The sequence below is a fragment of the Meles meles genome, chromosome 8 (assembly GCF_922984935.1).
Source record: "Meles meles chromosome 8, mMelMel3.1 paternal haplotype, whole genome shotgun sequence".
Lineage (NCBI taxonomy): Eukaryota > Metazoa > Chordata > Mammalia > Carnivora > Mustelidae > Meles > Meles meles.
Genome location: NC_060073.1, coordinates 1,471,165 through 1,490,412, shown reverse-complemented (window position 1 = coordinate 1,490,412; position 19,248 = coordinate 1,471,165). Strand labels below are relative to the sequence as shown.

The 19,248-nt window shown below is 56.9% G+C and overlaps 1 protein-coding gene across 3 annotated transcripts; it reads right to left on the bottom strand.

Annotated features, from left to right (window-relative positions):
- Window positions 1-10,973: 10,973 nt before the first annotated feature.
- On the bottom strand, window positions 10,974-18,931 carry TNNT3 (troponin T3, fast skeletal type). 3 transcript variants are annotated; one of them, XM_046015653.1, is made up of 9 exons: window positions 18,877-18,931; window positions 16,289-16,334; window positions 15,400-15,516; window positions 15,239-15,316; window positions 14,895-15,008; window positions 14,703-14,812; window positions 14,438-14,528; window positions 13,393-13,433; window positions 10,974-11,145 (listed from the first exon to the last, which is right to left on the bottom strand). In XM_046015653.1, the coding sequence occupies exons 3-9, from the start codon at window positions 15,481-15,483 to the stop codon at window positions 11,091-11,093; spliced, it is 573 nt and encodes a 190-aa protein (XP_045871609.1). In that variant the 5' UTR covers window positions 15,484-15,516; window positions 16,289-16,334; window positions 18,877-18,931; the 3' UTR covers window positions 10,974-11,090. The 3 variants fall into 3 exon arrangements, with proteins under 3 accessions (XP_045871609.1, XP_045871608.1, XP_045871610.1); XM_046015652.1 differs by lacking the exon at window positions 13,393-13,433 and adding an exon at window positions 12,766-12,806; XM_046015654.1 differs by lacking the exon at window positions 13,393-13,433 and adding an exon at window positions 12,766-12,806 and having other exon boundaries at window positions 10,974-11,142.
- Between the last annotated feature and the right edge of the window lie 317 nt (window positions 18,932-19,248).

Below are 19,248 nucleotides of genomic sequence, written 5' to 3'. Positions count from 1 at the left end.
AGCTTGGAGGCGACTTCAGGCTGCAGACCAAGAGGGGAGGAGGCCGCAGAGAGGCCGCGTGTGCACTCACTCATTCACACACTCATTTATTTCTTGCGCCTGTGTCGTCTGGGAACCTACTGAGTGTCCTCCCAGGGGCTGGCGACACAGCGCCGCACAAAACTCTACACCAGTAAAGTCGCCGCCTTCGTGGTCATGGCCCCCAAGTGAGACAAAGGGCACCCAAGTCAACCAGCGAGATACAGCAGCTGCCCTTGGAGCTGTGTGCGGGGCAGCGTAGCGGGAGGTGGGAGGGGCGGCGTGTGCAAAGGCCTGGTGGTGGGCCGGTAAGCCCTTGGCCCTCAGAGCCCCTTGTCACCTGAGGGGAGGCCACCCCGTTTTCACGGAAGGGCTCCCCCGAGGATAGGAACTGTGGGCGGGAATGGGGTTGAGAAGGTTTCTGGAGGGAGGGTGTCCCAGCTCCCCAGAAGCAGGGTTCTGGACCTCACTTGGGTGAGGCCACACTCCCCAGAACCACACTCCCCAAGAACCCAGCTCACCTGCCCAGGAGAATGGGTCTCACAGTGGGACGCGCCTGCCTTCGCGGCCCGGCTCTGAGACGCTGCCCTGTGAGTCTGCGGTTCCCTCCCCGGGAGGCCCCACACCTGCTCCGTGCCTGTGTCGGCTTCCCCTCGGCACCTGTTCCTGCAGGAGCTGCCTCTACCCAGATCCGGCACATAACAACCAAGCTTAGTACCCCTCGTCAACCCAGGGCTAAAACGCGGTGTCTCACATGTTCGCTTTTCTATTTTTTGGTGACAAGTGTTCGTAGCCTGCCCTGCATTTTCCATTCATCGCTCATTTGCATTTCTGATTCTGTGACTTGTGTGTTTATGTCTTTTGCTCATCTTTTTTCCTGCGAGGGTGTGCTATGGGCTGAGTTGTGTCCAGTCCAAGGTGCTGTGTTGGAGCCCTGACCCCCAGCACCCCAGGATGTGGCCCCATCTGGAGATAGGGACTTTACAGATGTCCTGGAGGGAACACAGGGTCACTGGGGTGGGCCCTGACCCAATGTGACCGGGGTCCTCCTAGGAAGAGGGGATCAGGACACAGATCTACACGCAGAGGAATGACCTACGAGGACTGTCCACACGCAAGGAGAGAGGCCTCGGGGAGACCCTCACCCCCAAAGGCATCCTTGAACCCTTGTAACCCCTTCCCTCATCTCTCCCTCCGCCGCTCCCCATGCCCCATCCAGCAACCAGTGCCATGGTTAGCTTGCATTTTCTGGAGTTTTCTATAAATGGAAGCATGTAGCTTGTCCTCTTCTCTGTCTGGTTTCTTTCTCCCAGTGCAACTATTTTGGGACTCATCTGTGCTTTTGCATGCCTCAACCCTGCTTTCCTTCTGACCTCCACGGTATGGATGAGCCACAAGTCGTTTACGCGTCCCTCTGCTGATGAGCGTTTGGGCTGTTTCCAGTTTTGACGATTAAAAATAAAGCTGCCATTTACATTCGTGTGAAAGTCTTTGTGAGGACAAACATTTCCTCTTCTCGTGGGGAAATGCCTGGACGTAATGACCACATCACATGGCAGGTGTATGTTTAACTTTCCGAGCAAACAGATACTGCCGAGTGTATGGTTCAGCATTTCCACCAGTGATGTGAGGCCCCGCTCCATTCTGCCCAGCGTTTGTTATGTTTGAAGGGCTTTACAATTTTAGCCATTCTGATGGAGTGGTGTCCTGTGATGTTATCTTGTATCCCCACAATGACAGAGCTGTGCGTCTAGTCACGGGCCTCGTCGCCGTGCATCCGTCTTGTTTCGTGAGCTGCCCGTTCTGATCTTTGGCCCATTTTTAAAAGCTGCGTTATCTGCTTTCTTATTATTGAGTTGTGAGAGTTCTTTCTGTTTTCTGGATCAGCCCTTTATGAAATATGTCTTTTGCTAAGGTTTTCTCCCAGCTGGTGTCTTAGGGTTTCCTTCTCTTCATGGTGAAATACAATGAAATTTGAAGAGCAAATTTTAAACATTTTGATGAATTTCAGTCAGTCAGTCTTGGTGCGGCTGGGGATTGGGTTTGGTATTACGTCTGGAAAATCTTTGCCAATCCACATTGGTCAAGATTTTTCCTATGTTTTTATAGTTATTTAGGTCTACGCTCCATTTTGAGTTAGTTTTGTATTCAAATAACCCTCTTCTTCCTCCTCTTTCTTCCTTCTTGTGAGGCAGATATCCACCTATTTTAGCATGATTTATTGGGAGAGCTATTATTTCTGCATATGTATGGGTCTGTTTTATTTTCTCAATCTATTTGAAGATCTTTCCACCAATAGCACCATTTTGGTTACTCTAGACTGATCCTAATTCTCAGAATGTTAGCCTGATTTCATGCTTTTTCGGGATTGTTTTGGTTGGTGTGGGTCCTTTGCATTTCCATATGAATTATAGAACAGCCTTGTAAATTTCTGCACAAAAAAACCTGCTGGGATTTTGGCTCGGGCCGCATAAATCCACAGGGTAAACTTAAGGAGACCTGGCATCTTAACAGTGTTGAACAAGCCTCCAGTCCATGAAGACCGCTCATCCCTCTGTTCATCCAGGTCTTTAACTTTTCAGCACTGGTTCATATTTTCAACATGTAGCTCTTCCGTACCCTTTTTTCTCATTTTCCCCTATTTCTTGAAACTACTAGGAAGCGGTGTTTTTAAAATGTCAATGTCAATGTGCCAGGAAACTTGATAAACTCCCTTGTTATTTCTTGTAGCTTTTCCTATAGATTCCACTGGACTAGATGATCCAGTTGTCTGTGAAGAAAGCAGTTTTCCTTTCTCCTCTACAGTTCGTGTTACTTTTTCTTGCCAAATTGCACCGGCAAGAACCTCCAATACAATGGGAAAAGGAAGGGGTGAGCAGACATCCTTGTCTTGTCCCTCTGCCTTTAGCAAGAAAACTTTGTCTTTCACGATTTGATGGCGGGCGTTAGGTTGAGGGAGTTCCCTCTATTCCTGGTTTGCTGAGAAATTCTCTCTCTCTCTCTCTTTTTAAAATCAGGAATGGATGTGGAATTTCGTCCAATGTTTCCTCTGCACCTATTGGGATGGCCCTATGACTTTTCTTTTTTAGTTTGTTAAAATGGTGAATTACTCTGATTGATTTTCGAACGTTATACAAACCCAACCTTCCTGGGATAAACCACACTTGGTATGTAATCCATTTCATACATTGCTGATTTCCACCTGCTAAAATTTTGTTTTTGCATCAGTGTTGGTGAGGGATAGCGGTCTGTAGTTTTCTTGTATTGTCTTTGGTTTTACTTCCTGTTCTCTCTCTTGTTCCTAATTAAATTGATTAGAGTTTTGTCAATGTTTATGGATCTTCTCAAAAAACCAAGTTTTGATTTGATCTTTGAAGATTTTTTCTATTTCTTTTTTCTGTTTTCTATTTCATTGACTTTCATTTGATCTCTGTTATTTCCTTTCTGATGCTTACTTTGGGTTTCATTTGCATTTATTTTTTGACTTTCCTGGAGGTGGGAGCTGAGGTCATTGACTCGAGACCTTTCTTACTTTCTACAACAGTCATGTGGTGGTATAAATGCCCTCAGGACTGCTTTGATGGCATTCCGTGAGTTCCCTTAAGCTGCATTTTCATTTTCATTCAGTTGACAACACTTCCTAATTGCCTTTTTATTTTCCTTTGACTCATGAATTATGTAGTAGTGTGTTATTTAGATTCCAAACATTTGAGAATTTTCCAAGGATCTTTCTGTTATTAATTTCTAGCTTAATGCCACTATGGTCAAAGAATATAATTTATGTGACTTGAATCCTTCTCAACTAATTAAGTTCTGTTTTATGGCCCAGAACGTAGTCTGCACTGGTAAATGATATGTATTTGAGAGGAGCATTCTATAAATGTCAAGCAAGTCAAGTTGGTTGGCAGTATTGTTCAAGTCTCCCATGTCCTTGCTGATTTTGTGCTTGCTTGTCTGATTAATTGTCTAGAGAGGGTGTTGAAATCTTTGACCAAGACCAAGGATTTGTCCATCTCCGTTCAGTTCTCTTGGTTGTGGCTTCATGTAACTCTGTCATTCCTTATAATCAGTTGGTGTGTTTGTTTGTTAAAACGAGTTTCTTCCAACTGAGGGCTGCTGGAGGGGGTTGCGGAGGGGGGCTGGGGTAACTGGGGGGTGGGCATTAAGGAGGGCACGTGATGGAATGAGCACCGGGTATGATATGCAACGGACGAATCACTGACCTCCACCTCTGAAACTAATAACACAGAAGATGTTAATTAATTGAATTAAAATAAAATGAAATAAGATAAAATGAGTTTCTCGCAGGTAGCACAGAGTGAGGTCTTGCTTTTAAAATCCATTCTGACCATCTCTGCATCTTAGTTGGGCTGTGTAGGCCGTTTATGCTTAATGTACTTCTTGGTGTGGTTGGCTGTGAGTTAATCATCTTGTTACTCGCTTTCCATTTGTTTCACCCATTCTTTCTACTCCTTTCCTCTTCTTCTGCCTTCTTTTGGATTCATCAAGTCTTAGTTCTTCCCTTTTATCTCTTCTGTTGTCTCTTGAGCTGGGACTATTCGTTTTATTTTAGTGGTTGCTTTAGGGGTTTAAGTTTACAGTGTTAACTTATCACAGTTGATTGATTTTCTCCTCCTCGTGGGTCACATTCTCATATTTCTTTGTCTGTTCGATCATTTTTGATCAGATGCCAGACATGATGAATTTTTCCTTGGTGGGAGTGGGGTATTTTTATATTTCTACCAACCTTCTAGAGCTTTGTTCCAAGCGGCAGTTAAGTTACCCAGGCACAATTTGGTCCTTTCCGGTCTTCTCTTTCTGATTTGTAAGGCAGGTCTGGAGCGAGGGCTCCATTATTTATCCAGTGTTAATTATTCCTGCTACTGAGACAAGACATTTCTGAGTTCCCAATGCCTTATGAATTATTCACTTTTCCAGTCCGTTCGCTGGGCACAGACCCTCTTCCCACCCCTGTGTGAGCAGTAGGCCTTGGTCTCTCCAATCCTTTCCAGTGGCTCCCTTTTAGCCTCGGACAGTTTCTGTCCAGACCTGTGCCCTGCGCCTTGCTGAATGCTGGAGGACGCCTCTGCATGCCTCCAGCGTTCTCTCCCTGGGCACTCCATAGGTCCTCCTTCCTGCCCCAAGGCCTGGAAACTCTCTCAAGAAAGCAAGCTGGGCAATCGTAGGACCCAACCTGACTGCTTCCCATCTCCCTGGGAACACTGGTATTCACTGCCCAATGACCACACTCTTGAAAAACATTTTTTTTTTCCCTTTTTGAGTTGTTTCAGACAGGGGGATAAATTTGGCTCCTGTTACTCGATCTTGGCTAGAACTGGATGTCTGCCTTTTGATAAACACTTCTTGATATATAGAAACTCAACATTTCCCAGTAATGAAATTTACCGAGCTTTTCCTTGACTTCCCTGATGCTTCTGTGAGCTTAGAAAAATTTCCCCAGACCGACATGCACCTACATTTCTCACTAGTTCTAGTTTTAGTAATTTTTTTTCATACCGAACTCTCTCATTCTCCTGACGTAGATTTTGGTATTTGGCATGGAGTGAAAATCTCATTGCCTTTTCCTCTTCACACGCACGATTGGTTTTCTCCTTCATTCAGTATCTTACCACCCCACTTGCCCCGATCAGGCTGCTCTTAGATGCTTACGCGTACGTGGTATCGTGCTGCTGGGTACTGGAGGATTGGAAGAAATTAAGCAAAAGGGGTTTTGTCGGACCATGAGTCTGCAAGGAGCTCCCAGCACATATCAACCATAATACCTTCACTTGAGAAATCTGCTCTTAATTTTCAAATTTTCCTTAGCTATCCCTGCCTATTTTTCCTCCTCTATGAATTTGAGATTCATCTTGCCAATGACCTCCCCACTCCCTGGCTCACCCTTCTCTCCCAAGTAAATCCTGTTCGAGTTTTGGTTGAAAACCTGGCAAACCTGTACGTTGATTTGGGAAAGAACTGATTTTTTATAAACTTCCTACTCAAGAACAAGTTGTGTTTTTCTCTCTCTTTCTCATTTTTTTTTCAAAGTTCATTTTATGTTTCTCATTAAACTTTGTCCTTCTCTTCCTACAGACCCTGGACATTCCTAAGAGGGTTATTGCTGAGTATTTTATGCTCTTTGGTTGGTTTGGTTGTGTTTGAGAACCGTGTTTTTGTTCCAGTTTATCTTCTTGCTGGTCGTTGCTACAAAATAATAAAAAATGTCTATTTAAAATATGTATTTTGCATCTGGCTACTTTCCTGAGTTCTCTCATTTATTCTGAAAGCTCTTCCGTTGACTCTCTCGGGGCTCCGAGGAATGTGGTAGTTCGGTTTCCTCCTTTCCAGAAGTTATACGTCTTATCTCCGTTTCACATCTCTCTCATTGTCTTTCGTTTCCAGCCCAGGGTTGAAGACTAATGGTAAAAGCAGGCATCCTCGTTTGGGTCCTGTCTTGGACCGAAATGCCGTCGTGTTCCACCGCCAGACGTAGATAAAGGAAGTTGCTTATTTATAATTTCTATAGTTTCTCGAGCCTTTGTTTTGTTCTCAGAAATAAAGATTGAGTTTTGGCAAGTGCCCTGCCCCCGATGTTTAACAATTATGAACTATTTCAGATCACCAGAAGGTGTAAGTAAACATAGGAAGAACCTGCGTTTCCCTGCCCACCGCTTGGCTGAGAAATAGAGCATGACTCGCCCTGTCTCAGGGCTCTGGGTTGCCCTTTCACAATAAGAGCCCCTTCACAATAAGAACCCCTTCCCCTGCTGGAGGGGGGCAAGCCGCCCCGTCCCCCCGCGCCTTCTCCTGAGCGCCGGAGCCCGCGGCCCTGCCAGTGCTGGCTGCGTTCTGACCCGGTTCCGGTGCACCTGCTCCCCCGACCCCGAGCCCCCGGGAGGCTGTGACAGGTCTCAGAGCAACGACCTCTGCCTCCACAACCATGTTTCCACCATCACGCCACTGACACACGGGTGGCACAGTGTCCTCTGTCGCTTGGGGCTTTGGAATGGCATGTGATCAAGGCTGGCGCATTGTCTTTAATTGTCGTGCCCTTTCCCTCTTTTTTAATTTTCTTTTTGGGGGGCGGGGGGCTGTCAGGTCAGGGATGGTTTTGAAGAGTCTGCGCCGGATGTCTCGAAGGGGGGTCCCACAGCCAGATTTGTTGGGCGGTTTCTTCACGATTCGAATCGGGTTGAACTTTGGGCTAGAATATCTCGGAGGCGGGGGGTCTGTGGCGCGACCTCTTGCGGGGGCCACCGCCTGGCCGGCTGCACCCGCTTCTCCGTTTTCAAGGTGCTTTGAGCTTCACAAGTCATCGGCAGGGCTGCTGCGCACCCTGCCTGGAGGGGGCTGGGGGCGCCACTCGGGCTGCACCATCGTTTCCCGCCCCCCCGACCCTCACCTCCCACCTGCCTTGACCACGGCAAGTGGGGCGGCACAGGCGAGCCTTTCCCGCCCCATCCCCTCATCGCACACACAGCCGCCGTGCTCCCCGGAGCATGAGCCCCTCCTTCCCCTAACCCGCCTCTGTCCTTTGCCCCCCTCGTGTGTGCGGACTGGCGCTCCGTGGCCGTGTAAACGTGGTCTCCTGCTTCGCCGACATTCACTGACCGTCCAGGCTCTTCTCTGTGCACTCCGTACCCCCTTTGCCCATTTTCCTCAGCGGCTTGCCTTTCCCCCGGTGGTGCCCCGAGGTTCCTCCCCTACACCCGACCCTGGCCCGCGTCCGGGATGTGCCACAGAAGCCCACTCTCAGCACCTGGCTTGCGGTCCACTGGGCCCATGGCATCTTTTGGCGCAGATGTGGGAAGAGACAGCAGGAAGAGACAGACGGGGTCCCTTGTCTGGAGCCCACCGCCAGGCAGCTGAGCCCCCCCCACCCCCTCCCCGCTCCCCGTGTGGCCTCACCCTTTGTTTCCCGGGGCTCCTTCCTGCCGGCGCCTTGGCGCTGCCTGAGTCCGGAGGCCCCGCACGACGCCAGCGAGGACTTCAGAGCTCGCTCGCTCGGACCTTGTTTTCTAACCCGGAGAGATTCATGTTCTTAAAACACGCTTTACGCCGTGGCATTTGTCAAAGTCTTGTCCTATGCCTCGGAGCGTTCACACCTGCATGAAGCAAGCACCCTGTCCCGACAGCTTTCCGACGCTCTCCACGGCCACTTCCTGAAGTGGGATGTTTCCCTTCTCAGGCTCCCTTCTTCGAACAGGGGCCGACTCGCGGGGGACGGTTGTGAGGGGTGCGTGGTGTCCCCTTGTTGATTCTCAGAGGCGGTCCGTCTGCCCCTCAGCTCCCGCCGCCCGCCCGCCCCAGCACAGCCGCGTGCCCGGGGCCCTGCGCGCGGGGCTGTCCTCAGTATCCGCGTCCACGCCCGGGCCTGGGAGCCGGGTCTCCCCTCACACGGCCTGTGTTGTCCCCTCCTTCCCCACGCGTTAGGATCAGCGCAAATCTACACATGTCCTCGGGGGAACGTGGTTGAGTTGCCCTGAATGCACAGATGAATTTAGGGAAAATGAACAGTTTTAAGGCAGGATGCTTTCTCTCAGGGACATAAACCTCTCCAGGTATTGGTGCTTTTCAGATGTTTTCTCTCTTTCTTTCTTTTTTGAAAGATTTTATTTATTTATTTGACAGAATGAGAGAGAGGGAGAGCATGAGAGGAGAGAGGGTCAGGGGGAAAAGCAGACACTCCGCTGAGCAGGGATCCCAATGCAGGACTTGATCCCGGGACTCCAGGATCATGACCTGAGCTGAAGGCAGTCGCTCAACCAACTGAGCCACCCAGGTGCCCTTTTCAGATGTTTTCAATAAAGCGATTCTCTTATGCCTGGCCGTCCTACACAGGTTGGGCTGGATTTACCCTTATTATCGTACATTTTTACATTTCTGTTGTAAACGGTATCTTTAAATATTGTCCTCTAACTCTCAGCCCTTCTGTCTCATGCTCTCACGTACCTGCACGAACTCTTGATTTTGGTAATTCAGAATATTGCAGATTTTCTTGCTCATTTTCTTTTCTTTCTTTTATTATTATTATTTTTTTGTAGATAATCATTTGGTTGGGAATAGTGCCAATTTTTTAAGGCACAAGTAGGTAAGACAAAAAACTTTTTTGCTCTTCTGTCCTTTTTTTTTTTAAGATTTTATTCGTCTATTTGCTGTAGAGAGAGGGCATGAGAGGGAAGAGAGGGGTAGAGGGAGAGAGAACCTCAAGCAGACCCAACGCTGAGCCTGGAGCCCGACATGGGGTTCGATCCCACGACCCTGAGATCATGACCTGAGACCAAGAGTCAGACGCATCGGTCACTTGCTGCTCTAGAACCATCGGAAGCACCTACGGCTCCAGAACCCAGGGAGAGGGGATGACATCATCCAAAACAATTCCTTGCACTTCCAGCAGCTCAGCCTCTCGGGAACGAGACCCGTGTGCTCACGTCTCGCTCTTCCCCTCGAGTCAAGGCAGTGACGTCCTAGTCCCCGAGAAACTGGCCATCGGACGCAGTTTTCAAGAACACCGTCACGAAGCGGTTTCTGACCTCTCTCCCCCCAACCCCGGGGCTCTTGCCCAGCCTCCTGGTGTCCACCGCAAGGTGCCAGGCGGGGCCCCAGGTGTGTTCGTGTTTCTAAACATGCCGGTAAGTTTCCTGCCACAGGGTGGGACTGGCCGCAGAGGGCTGGCCTCGGGCTCCACGTGCTGGTCACAGGCCCAGGCTGAGGCCGCTCCTGGAAAGCATCACGTGTGCTCCCGTTTGCAGGAAGGACCTTCCACCTATGCCCGTCTCCCCCGCCGGACTGTCCGGTTCGAATCTGCCCCCATCCCCGCGGCCCTCCCGGCTTGTCCGCCGTGCCGATGTGCTCTCCAAGCTCCCACCGAGACCCCGGGCTTGTTCGTGTTCCCTGCGGCTGGCGGGTGCCTCGGGAGCTCACCCCTGTGGGGGCAGGGGGGAGCTGGCCCTCCTGACCCCGTGCTGACGGGCGCCCCAGGGCAGCCTCTCAGAACAAGGCGGCGGGAGCGGGGGATGGAGAGGGGGCTCGTGGGTCCCTCCCGCTGCTCCCCTCACATGTCCACTGTCGAGCTGGCCGGCTGTTAGAGTGTCTGCATACAGGGGTGCTGTGTGGAGCTGGGGGGCACGTACCGGGGGGCACGTGCGTGCTGGCAAACTGGTGAGCCCCACGCGGGGTGTGTGTTCACGTGGGGCGCGGACATGTGCGCTGGGACTCACGCGCTCGCCCCTGCTGCTGGGTCCCCCCCCACGGCAGACCGGGGGCACGCTCCCTCCTTCCCTGCAGCCCGCGGAGCCTTCCCGGAGGGGCGGCTCTGACCCTGGAAGCCTCGTCCGTGAATAGTCTGCTGTGCGAGGCTCCCCGTCTCCGTCCAAATTTTGTGATTTATATTTTCCATAATTCTGTTTGGTCAGGATTTTCACGTTTATTACACAGCTGGGCACTGTGCTCTCTTACAATATAGACAGAGCGGTCTGTGTCTGCCGAGTCGGCCTCCTGACACGTGCTTTCCTGCTCCTTTCCTCTGGGGGCGAGAGGCCCCGCAGGCTGTGTGCGCCCCCTTGTTCTGGACCCTGCTTCTGCCCCCACACTCCAAGGCAAAGCCCTTCTGCCTTGGCAGCGGAGCGCACTGAGGCGCTGAGGGACCGCTCTCGGGGGGCGAAGACCTCGGCTGAGGTGCAGATCTGAGGGTCAGAGGGCCTTGCGGGCCGGGGGCCGGGCAGCCGTGGAAGCCGCTGGCAGAGCCGGGCGGGGCGTCCCAGTTCCCGTGGAACCATGTGCCCTGACCCCCAAAGGGAGCCCCTTTGGGCCCCCGACCTGCGCTTCTCTCCTCCCTAGCCGACCCGCTCAGCCTCTCCTCCAGTCCGTGCCCCCCAGAGCCCCCTGTCCGAGAGCCAGCACACACTTGGGAAGGGAGTCCGTCAGCTTTATTCACAGACCCCAGGACATGGGGGAAGCCAGGACAGAGACGTTTGGAGGGGGGGCCTCCGCCCCCAGGCGTGCGGGCCGGACGCTGCCCCACGGGCTGCGTGGGCCAAGGGTCGCTGCCTCTGGGACCTTCTCTGGCTGTTTCACTTCCAGCGCCCGCCGACTTTGCCCTTGGCCGGGGCGCCGGCCTTCTTGCTACTGCAAATGGAAGCAAGTGGACCGTCAGTGGCTGGGTGTCTGGGCCCCCAGTCCAGCCCCTCCTTGGCCCCTCGCACGCCCCCAGTCCTGACAGCTCTGCCCACTCAGGCCACTGTCGGGGCAAAGCGTCCAGTCTGGCTTCGAAGGCCCAGGCACACACTCCAAGCTCCGGTCACTCACCTGTACGTGGCCAGGCTGGGCCGGGGCGCTTTGTGCTGGGACAGTTAGTGTGGTTAGGGGAGGGACCAGAGAGCACAGGACACCCTCCAACCCCTGCCAGGAGCTTGGGCTCCAGTGGTCCCACCTCGGGTGGACCCCAGGCCTGCCGGGGAAGCCGTCTCTACAGGTGGCTCTCATCGCCCCAGTGACTATGGCCTGGAGAAAACGGCCCAGGTCACAGCCTCCTGGGGCAGGAGAGATCCGGACAGTCAGCGGCCCTGGTCCTGACTCCTGGTCACCAGGCCGGGCCCGGCAGACTCGGGGCCGGGGAGGCCTCTGTCCCAGCCCTTCAGTTCCATCAGAGCTGGACCATGGAGTGGGGAGGAGGTCCACACCCTGCAGGGTGGCCGTCCTTAGGAGCCTGGCCCTGTCTGTCTGAGGCCCTCTGCACACCAGGGAGCCAGGAGGGACCTGGGTGCTGGGTCAGGGTCCCGCGGGTGGGGAATAGGGTGTGTGGGCCCCAGAAGCCGACCCTATGGAACGACTTCTGGCCGGAGGAGGCCATGCAGTTCCCAAGGCTGGCTTCGGGAGAAGCCCCGGCACCTGTGACCGTGCCTGTGGCCCGAGTCCTGCGGGGTCGGCCCGAGAACACTTCCAGGCGGCACACACACACGCACACGCACACACATGCACACGCACACACCCAGAAGGGCTCTCACGGGGCCCACGTCCGCACACAACAGAGCCCAGGGAGGAGGGGGTCCGCTTCACCCGTCCCCCGGGCTGGAAAGTCCAGCTCCGGGAGCAGGAAGTGGGCAGGGGCAGGGGAGGAGGGGCGGGAAACCCCATTCCAAGCAGTCCTGGGGACACTGCCCTGTGTGGGGTGGGAACCGGCCCTGAGAGCAGGCTGGGAGGCAGCAACCCCCCGTGGTGAGGCGGGAGCACAGGCCTCGGGGACAGGCAAGGTGCGGGCCTCTCTAGGCCCCTCTCAGCCGCTGTGCTGTCATGGAGCTCGCAGCCCCTGGGGTGACCTTACGGACAGAGGGTTCGTGTCCCGAGGAGCCAGAGGCTCCCCCAGGGCTGCAGGGAGACCCGTGACAGAGCCCGGCCTGGACCAGCTCACTGCTGAGGCGGCCCTGTGAGAGGGCATCTGGGAACCTTGTCTGGCTTTGCCAGGCCGCGGGGGAGCTGGCCCGGGGTCGCTGGCCCGGGGTCACCCACGTCCCCAGGGTCGGCCTCCTCCTAGGCTCTGGGGGTGAGGAGGGGGCAGATGGAGGCTGCCGGTCCAGGGGCGCGGGGCCCCGACCCGCAGCCTCCCTCAGGCGCTGGTTAGTCTTGTTACTGCTCTGTGGAGGGCCGGCTGCCCCCGGGACTGGCCGAGATCGCGGGGCCCAGGGGCAGACAGTGGCGGCCAGCCCCAGGGGTCCACGTGCCCGGCACAGAACCCCGAGGGCTACTCACTGCTTCTGGGCCTGGTCGATGCGGCTCCTGAGGTTGATGATCTGCGGACAACACGGCGACTTACCTGGCGGGTCGGGGCAGGGCCAGGCCGGCTGTGGCCGACGTACCCTCCTTCAGCGGAGCCCGGCCGCCTTGCCCGGGCCGCTTGCTCCTTTCCTGTGTCCTGGCTCCTCCGGGAGGAGACGCCAGCCCTCGGCCCTGGGGACGCTTGCCTCTGACGTACTTTGGGTGGCCCGCGCCGGAGCCCTGGGCCAAGACACACAGCAGCCCTGGAGCCACTTACCTGGGCAGGCGGCGCGGTGCGGGCGGGGCGCGGGGACGGGGCCGGGCTGGCAGGGCCCTGGGGCTGGTGGCTGTGAGCGACCAGCTCCGTGGCCCTTGGCTCCCCGGCCCAACGTCTCCTTCCTCCCCACGGCCTGGCGGAGAGGATAGGGGGAAGGCAAGGCCCTTCCCCACGTGCCAGCAGGGGACCCCTCAGGTGCAGGGGAGGAGGCCGGGGCGGGAGGCCGGCCCCCGTAGTCTCCGTGCCCGCCGCCACCATCCGCAACGAACCGGCTTTGCCATGCGGGAGGCTCACTGAGCAGTGCACACCACGAGCCCGGGCCAGGATGGGCTCTGGCTACTTACAACTTGGCCAGCATCTCCACTCTGGCCCGCATGTTCACGATCTAGAAAGACCGAGATTGTTAACGGGCGGGGCGGCGGGCTGAGGCTCCGGGGCCTTGCTGTGTGCTGGGCTAACCTAGGCCTGGGCCCTCATGGCCCTTCTAGCCCCCCGGGGACCCCCCATGGGTCGTGTACCTGTGTGTCGGGAGGCAGCGCGTCCCTGACTCCACCCCGTGGACCCACAGTGGCCAGCCGGCGCTCCCAGGGGACCATGGGGAGAGGGCAGTGCCGGGGCCGGCAGGACGGTCCTCCCCGGGGAGAGGTGAGCAAACCAGAGGAGAAGGCCCGCTGCCCTAGGGCTCCTGAGAAGGGGCCAGGAGTCACCAGTCACTGCGCACCCTCTATCTTGGTGGCCTGCAGGGATGGCCACAGGAGACGCCCCTCGGGTGTGAACTGTCTTCCCCCAGGGACCCGGGAGGACCCTGAGGGGCAGGGGCAGGGGCTGTGCTGTGATGGGGAAGCTGCGGTGTCTGCGTCTGCATGGAGCAGGTTGGTTCCCAGGACATCTCCTGCTCTCCAGGCCCCGCGGGGCCTCCGAGGGAACGCAGTCCGAACAGGACTGCCGTTCTGAGCTGCGTGCCCTTCCCAGGAAACTCTACGCAGCCACCCCTGAGACGATCCAGCCCCAGACCCATCCCCAGCTGCCAGACGGGGGCCCGAGGAGGTGACCGCTCAGGGACCGAGGCTGGGCTCCCCAGGGGCTCTGAGGAAGCTGATGTCTCCGCGGGCATGGCTGGGACCTCACTTTACAGGGAAGCTGCATCCAAGAAAGCTACTGGCATCAGCCGGGGGGGCTTTCCGCGAGCAACCGGCCATTCAGAAGCTGGACCGAGGCCGCTCGGTCTCTGCTTTCTCCCGCGGCCCTTAGAGCAGGGCCAGTTGCTCGGGGGCACGGAGGCGGGCTCAGAGGGCGCCCCAGGCACGGTCCCTGGCTTCTCGGAGGCGGTGGGGACTTGTGGGGGCGGCGGCCCTGCGGGCGGCCGAGCTGCGAGACGTCCGCACTCACGTCATACTTCTGGCGCTTCAGCTTCTCCCCAAACTCAAACTTGTCAGTCTCCAGTTGGTAGAGGGTGTCCCAGAGCTCCTTGGCCTTGTCCCTGGGGGGTGAAGGTGCAGTTGGGCCGGGCAGGCGGGGTCAGCAGGGTCCAGGCCCCCTGCCGGCTACCGCGGAGAAGCAGGGCGGCCTCCGGGACCCACCTGACCCCGGGGCTCCGGGATCCCCCACCCCGGGCTCCGGACCCCCCTACCCCCCGCCCCGGGACCGGGTCTACCTCAGCTTGTCCTCGCTGAGGTGGTCGATGTTGAGCGGCTTGCGCCTCTCGGCCAGCACCTTCTTCTTCATCTCCCGCGCCGTCTGCTTCTTGCCTCTCTTCTGGTCGGCCTGCGGGGCACGCAGAGGGGCCCGGCCTCAGGAGGGGCCCCGCACATTGCTGGGCAGCGGGCGTGGCGGGGCCGGGGCTCACCTTGGCCAGGTAGCTGCTGTAGTTGGCGCCCATGGAGGACAGGGCCTTCTTCTTCTTCAGGTCGTCCTCCGCCCTCCGCTTGGCGTCCTCCTCCTCCCTGCGAGCTTTCTCCTCCTGCGGAGACCCGGCCCGCGGGCCTCGGTGCCGGGCAGGGCCTCTCTGGCGCCGCCCCCCCCCACCCCACGGGGCAGGCATCGAGGACCCACCCTGGGCCCGGCACCGTCCGCAGGTTCTGCAGGACGTGGGGAACTTAGCCGCCCCCCACCCCGGTCCCCGGCTGGTGTCAGGGGGACGCTCGGGAGGACAGGGAACCTGTCGGGTCAGGGGTGCGGGGCCAGGCTCACCGCCAGCCTGTTCTGGCGCTCCCGCTCCTTCTCGGCGCGGATTCTCTGCTGCTCCGCTCGCTCCGCGCGGCGCTTCTCCTACGGGCGGACGAGCAGGTGGGCCCGGCCCTGCCCCTCTGGTGTCCGGCGGCCCCGCCCCACCTGCCACCGCACGGACTCACGATCCTCTCCTTGAGGGCGATCAGCTCCTCTTCCTCCTTCTTCCGTGCCTCAAAGTGGCTGTCGATGAGCGCCTGCAGCTCCATGAGGTCCTTGTTCTGGCGCTTCTTCTGGATGTCCTGTGAGCGGAAGGGGCCCCTTCTCTCACACCGCACCCTGCCTGGGCCACCGTGTGGCAGGTGCACCCTTCCTGGGCCCCGGTGGGGACGCCCTCCCTCCTCTGACCACCATGAAAGCTGAGGGTAACAAGGGACCTTTTGCCCTTGCCACATCCCCATGGCCAATGCGCTCCTGGGGGCCAGAGGCTGCCGGATCCCTTAGCTCCAGGGTAGGAATGGTAGCCTCCCCGCAGGTGAGTCCAGGCCCTGCACAGCCCTGAGGTCATCGGCACCCTTGGGAAGGACTCGGACTTGGCCCCAGAGATGCTCTGCATGGGCCCGACAGAAGGAAACTGGTGAACGAGGTAGTTTGTTGGGTGATGGATGGGTGGATGGATGGATGGACGGATAACGGATGAAGAAGAGGATGGGTGGATGGATGATGGATGGACGGATGGATGGACAGATGATGGATGGATGGATGGATGGATGGATGGACGGACGGACGGATGGGTGGATGGATGGACAGATAGATGGATGGATGGATGGACGGACGGATGGATGGATGGTGGATGGATGGATGATGGGTGTGTCGGTGGGTGGGAAGGAGGGAAGACGGGTGTCTGATACTGCGGGTGTTTCCCCTGATCCAGAAATAAATGAAGGCAGAACGGCCTGCAGCCAGGAAGGGCTAGCTCGGCTGCTTGGGAGCAAATGACCTTCACGGGTCTGGAGGCTGAAGGCTAGGGCTTGGAGGGTAGAGGCCGTGTGGCTCCAGGTCCCATAAACTTACATCAAAGTCTACTTTCTCCCCTTCCGGGATCTTAGGAGCAGTGAGTCTGGAAGAAGAGAGGCTCATGAGTGGGGGCAGATGGGGACCCTACCGGGGGGCTGGTCGTCCTGCCCTTCCCTTGGGACCCCAGCTGAGGACCCCCTGCCTGACCTTTATTCTGGTCAGATGTATAACCCACGGTCCCCAGAGTGGCCTGACCCCTTTGAGGACGTTTCAGTCTCTTCATGTCCCTCCGTTTCGCCAGCATCGGGACATCGAGAGGGCCGTTTCACCCCGGCCTGTGCAGGTAGGGCACTCTCGCTTTCTTTCTCAAGCAAAGAAAGAAGCACAGCCAGGCCAGGCCAGACGCAGCGTGGTCACTGCAGGCCCCCAAGGGGTGTTGGGCTCTGTGGTCGGGAACGGCTCTGTCTTGACCCTTCCCAGTCTCTGACCCCTCTTGAATCTTTCCTTCTGGGGACCCGAAGGAGGGGGGTTGGGCAGAAAGCAGTTTGGGGAAGAAATGAGACCCCGGGACCTGGCCGGCTATGACCCGCCGTCAGCCCCGGGCTCGGCCCCCGTGCATTCCAGATGGAGCAAAGAGTTAAAACAACAACACGGTTTTTCAAAACAAGCCACAGAAGGACGTGGAACCGAATATGGACCCAAATGCTGGAACAGGAGAGGCTTTCCTAAGCTCAGAAGCCCCAGAAGGTCCCGCTAGGGGAAAGATAGCCAGACGACTCCACGCAAATGAAAAACTTATGTATGTGGGGGAAAAAAAAGCAAAAATTGAAAGGGGAAAAAAAAAACCCCAACCCAGACTAGAAAAATATTTTCAGCAAGCACAGAGAAGACTTATATCCTTGTGCACGCCGATGGCTGAAAACACGGGGAGACGTCTGTGCAGCGAGATAAATGGGCAGGAGGCGCGCGCCGCCAAGTCTCGGGAAGAAAGGTGGCCAGTGAGCGGGCACGCGGGAGGCGCTCCCGGAGCCCTCGGAGACGCGCGGACAGAGCGGCCCTGAGAGGCCCCCCTCATCCATCAGTGTCCCCCGGCCGGGCGGTGGCGGCGCGGGGCGCAGACCCGCTCACGTCCGCGGCGGAGCCCGCCCTGGCACGGCCCCCGTGGAGAGCAATTTGGCAGCGAGCGCCCCAGCCTGAAGAACGCTCGCACTCTTTGACCCAGTAATTCCAGTTCTGGGAACGCGGCCTAGGGAAATAACCCGAAAGACGGAAAATGCTTTCCACCCGGCGTTATTTATGATAGTAAAATATTGGGGGAAGCTTTAATGTCCTGCAGAAGACGGACGGTTAGAAACATTATGGTTTGTCCAATTCATGGAATATTATGTGGCCATTCAAAATATTTAAGAAGACGATGTAAAAACACGGAAAAATGCTTATGAATAGTGCTGAATTTTAAAAAAGCAGAATGGAAGGTTGTACAGACAGTGCGATGTTTGAAAAACAGCTCAGAGTTTAAATCTTTTTTCCGAGCCCAGCGCACGGAAAGAGCGCGTAAAATTCCTCCCCGGGCCTACCCGCAGTCTGGCTGGCGGGCTGGGAGAGTTACAGACGATTTTTTTTTCTTCATTGGACTTTTACGTATTTTCCAAATTTTCTTTAATGAGGTGTTTTATTTTCATCATGAAAACACAAACATTTTTTGAAAACTAGAAAATATCTAGGACCCGGCAGCGCTATTCACCATTGCTGGAAAACCAAGTGCAGGGGACGGGAGCGTGCCGGCCGAGCCCCGGGGCTTGCCGCGGGGCCCATGCGCCCCCGAGGGCACCCCAGGTCCGGCCAGACTGCGCAGAGCGCAGGCAGGACACTCCGCGGGCCGAGGGCTGAATCGCACACCGTGTGCCCCAAGTGCTCGCCCAGCACTAGACGTCAGAACCGACGGGTTAAAAAACAAAATCCCTGAAATCGCCCCAAGTGGGTAAAATGAGGGAAAGGCCCCCCCCCCCCCCAGATGAGGAGGACGGCGCCCGGAGGCCCCGGGGCAGCGAAAGATGGCAGGTCCGCCGTGGTTCTGCTCTGAAGGGGCCACAGGAGTGAGACCCTCCCTCCCGCTGCCTCTCATGGTTGCCTCTCAGCTAGGACTTGGGGGCACCCAGTGGCAGGCTGGCAGCCGCAGGGGGCAAGAGAGCCCATTCTCTCTACCCCGTCTCCCCCAGCTCCCTGCCCTCCCCGTCCTCCCTGGGCCCCCGCCTCCTCCTGCAGGGAGTCCTCCTTGCCCACGCCAGACAGTAGGGCACAGCCACGCCCTGCTGGGCCCCCAGAGTTCATCTTTGCTCCTTGCTGGGGAAGAAGTGCCCCAGTGAACTCTGCTCCCCACCTGTGGGGGAAGGCACCAGCTCCCCCAAACAATCCCACTTTCTTCAGGGCCCTTCGTCAGACGCCTAGAGCTTTAAACACCAGATCAAGGAGCACAGACACGGCCACCTTCCCTCAGGGGCTTGGGGTGCCTTCTCCATGGTGCCCAAATGCGCTGTCTTTCGTGGGACCCCAGTTTCCCAGGTGACCTTGGTCCTGACCTCCAGGCCTCCCACACCGCCCATCCCCCACACCTGGCATCTGGCCCTGCCTGGGCCCGCACTCACCTGGGTCTTGGCTTCTCCTCTGGCCACCACAGCGGGCATGGGGAAAGGGAAGAGAAGCGTGGTGAGTGGGGTGGCCCGCTCCTGCCCACAGACTGCCTAGGGCCTGGGTTTCCTGCCTCACGCCCACCCGCTTCTCCCTCTCCTGCTGAGCCTGCTGCCCGTGCTCCTGTCCTGCCAGCGACAAGAGAAGGTGCCTGTGGGGTCCCAGGCCGAGAGCTCAGGGTGCGTGGCCCAGAATGTGGCCCAGGAGAGGGAATGCAGGGGGAAGGAGGGATTGCCAGCCAGAGGCACGGGGTCCTCAGGGACCAGCAGGGCCGGAGGAAAGGAGGTGGTCTGATGGGAGGTGGCAGACATGGGGACCCAGTGGGAAGG

Coding starts and splice junctions, on each gene's coding strand:
- TNNT3 (XM_046015653.1), bottom strand. CDS start 15,483: ATGGAGCTGCAGGCGCTCATCGACAGCCACTTTGAGGCACGGAAGAAG. Junction 15,317..15,399: donor TCGCCCTCAAGGAGAGGATC/GTGAGTCCGTGC, acceptor GTCCGCCCGTAG/GAGAAGCGCCGCGCGGAGCG. Junction 13,434..14,437: donor TGAAGCGCCAGAAGTATGAC/GTGAGTGCGGAC, acceptor CGGTCTTTCTAG/ATCGTGAACATGCGGGCCAG.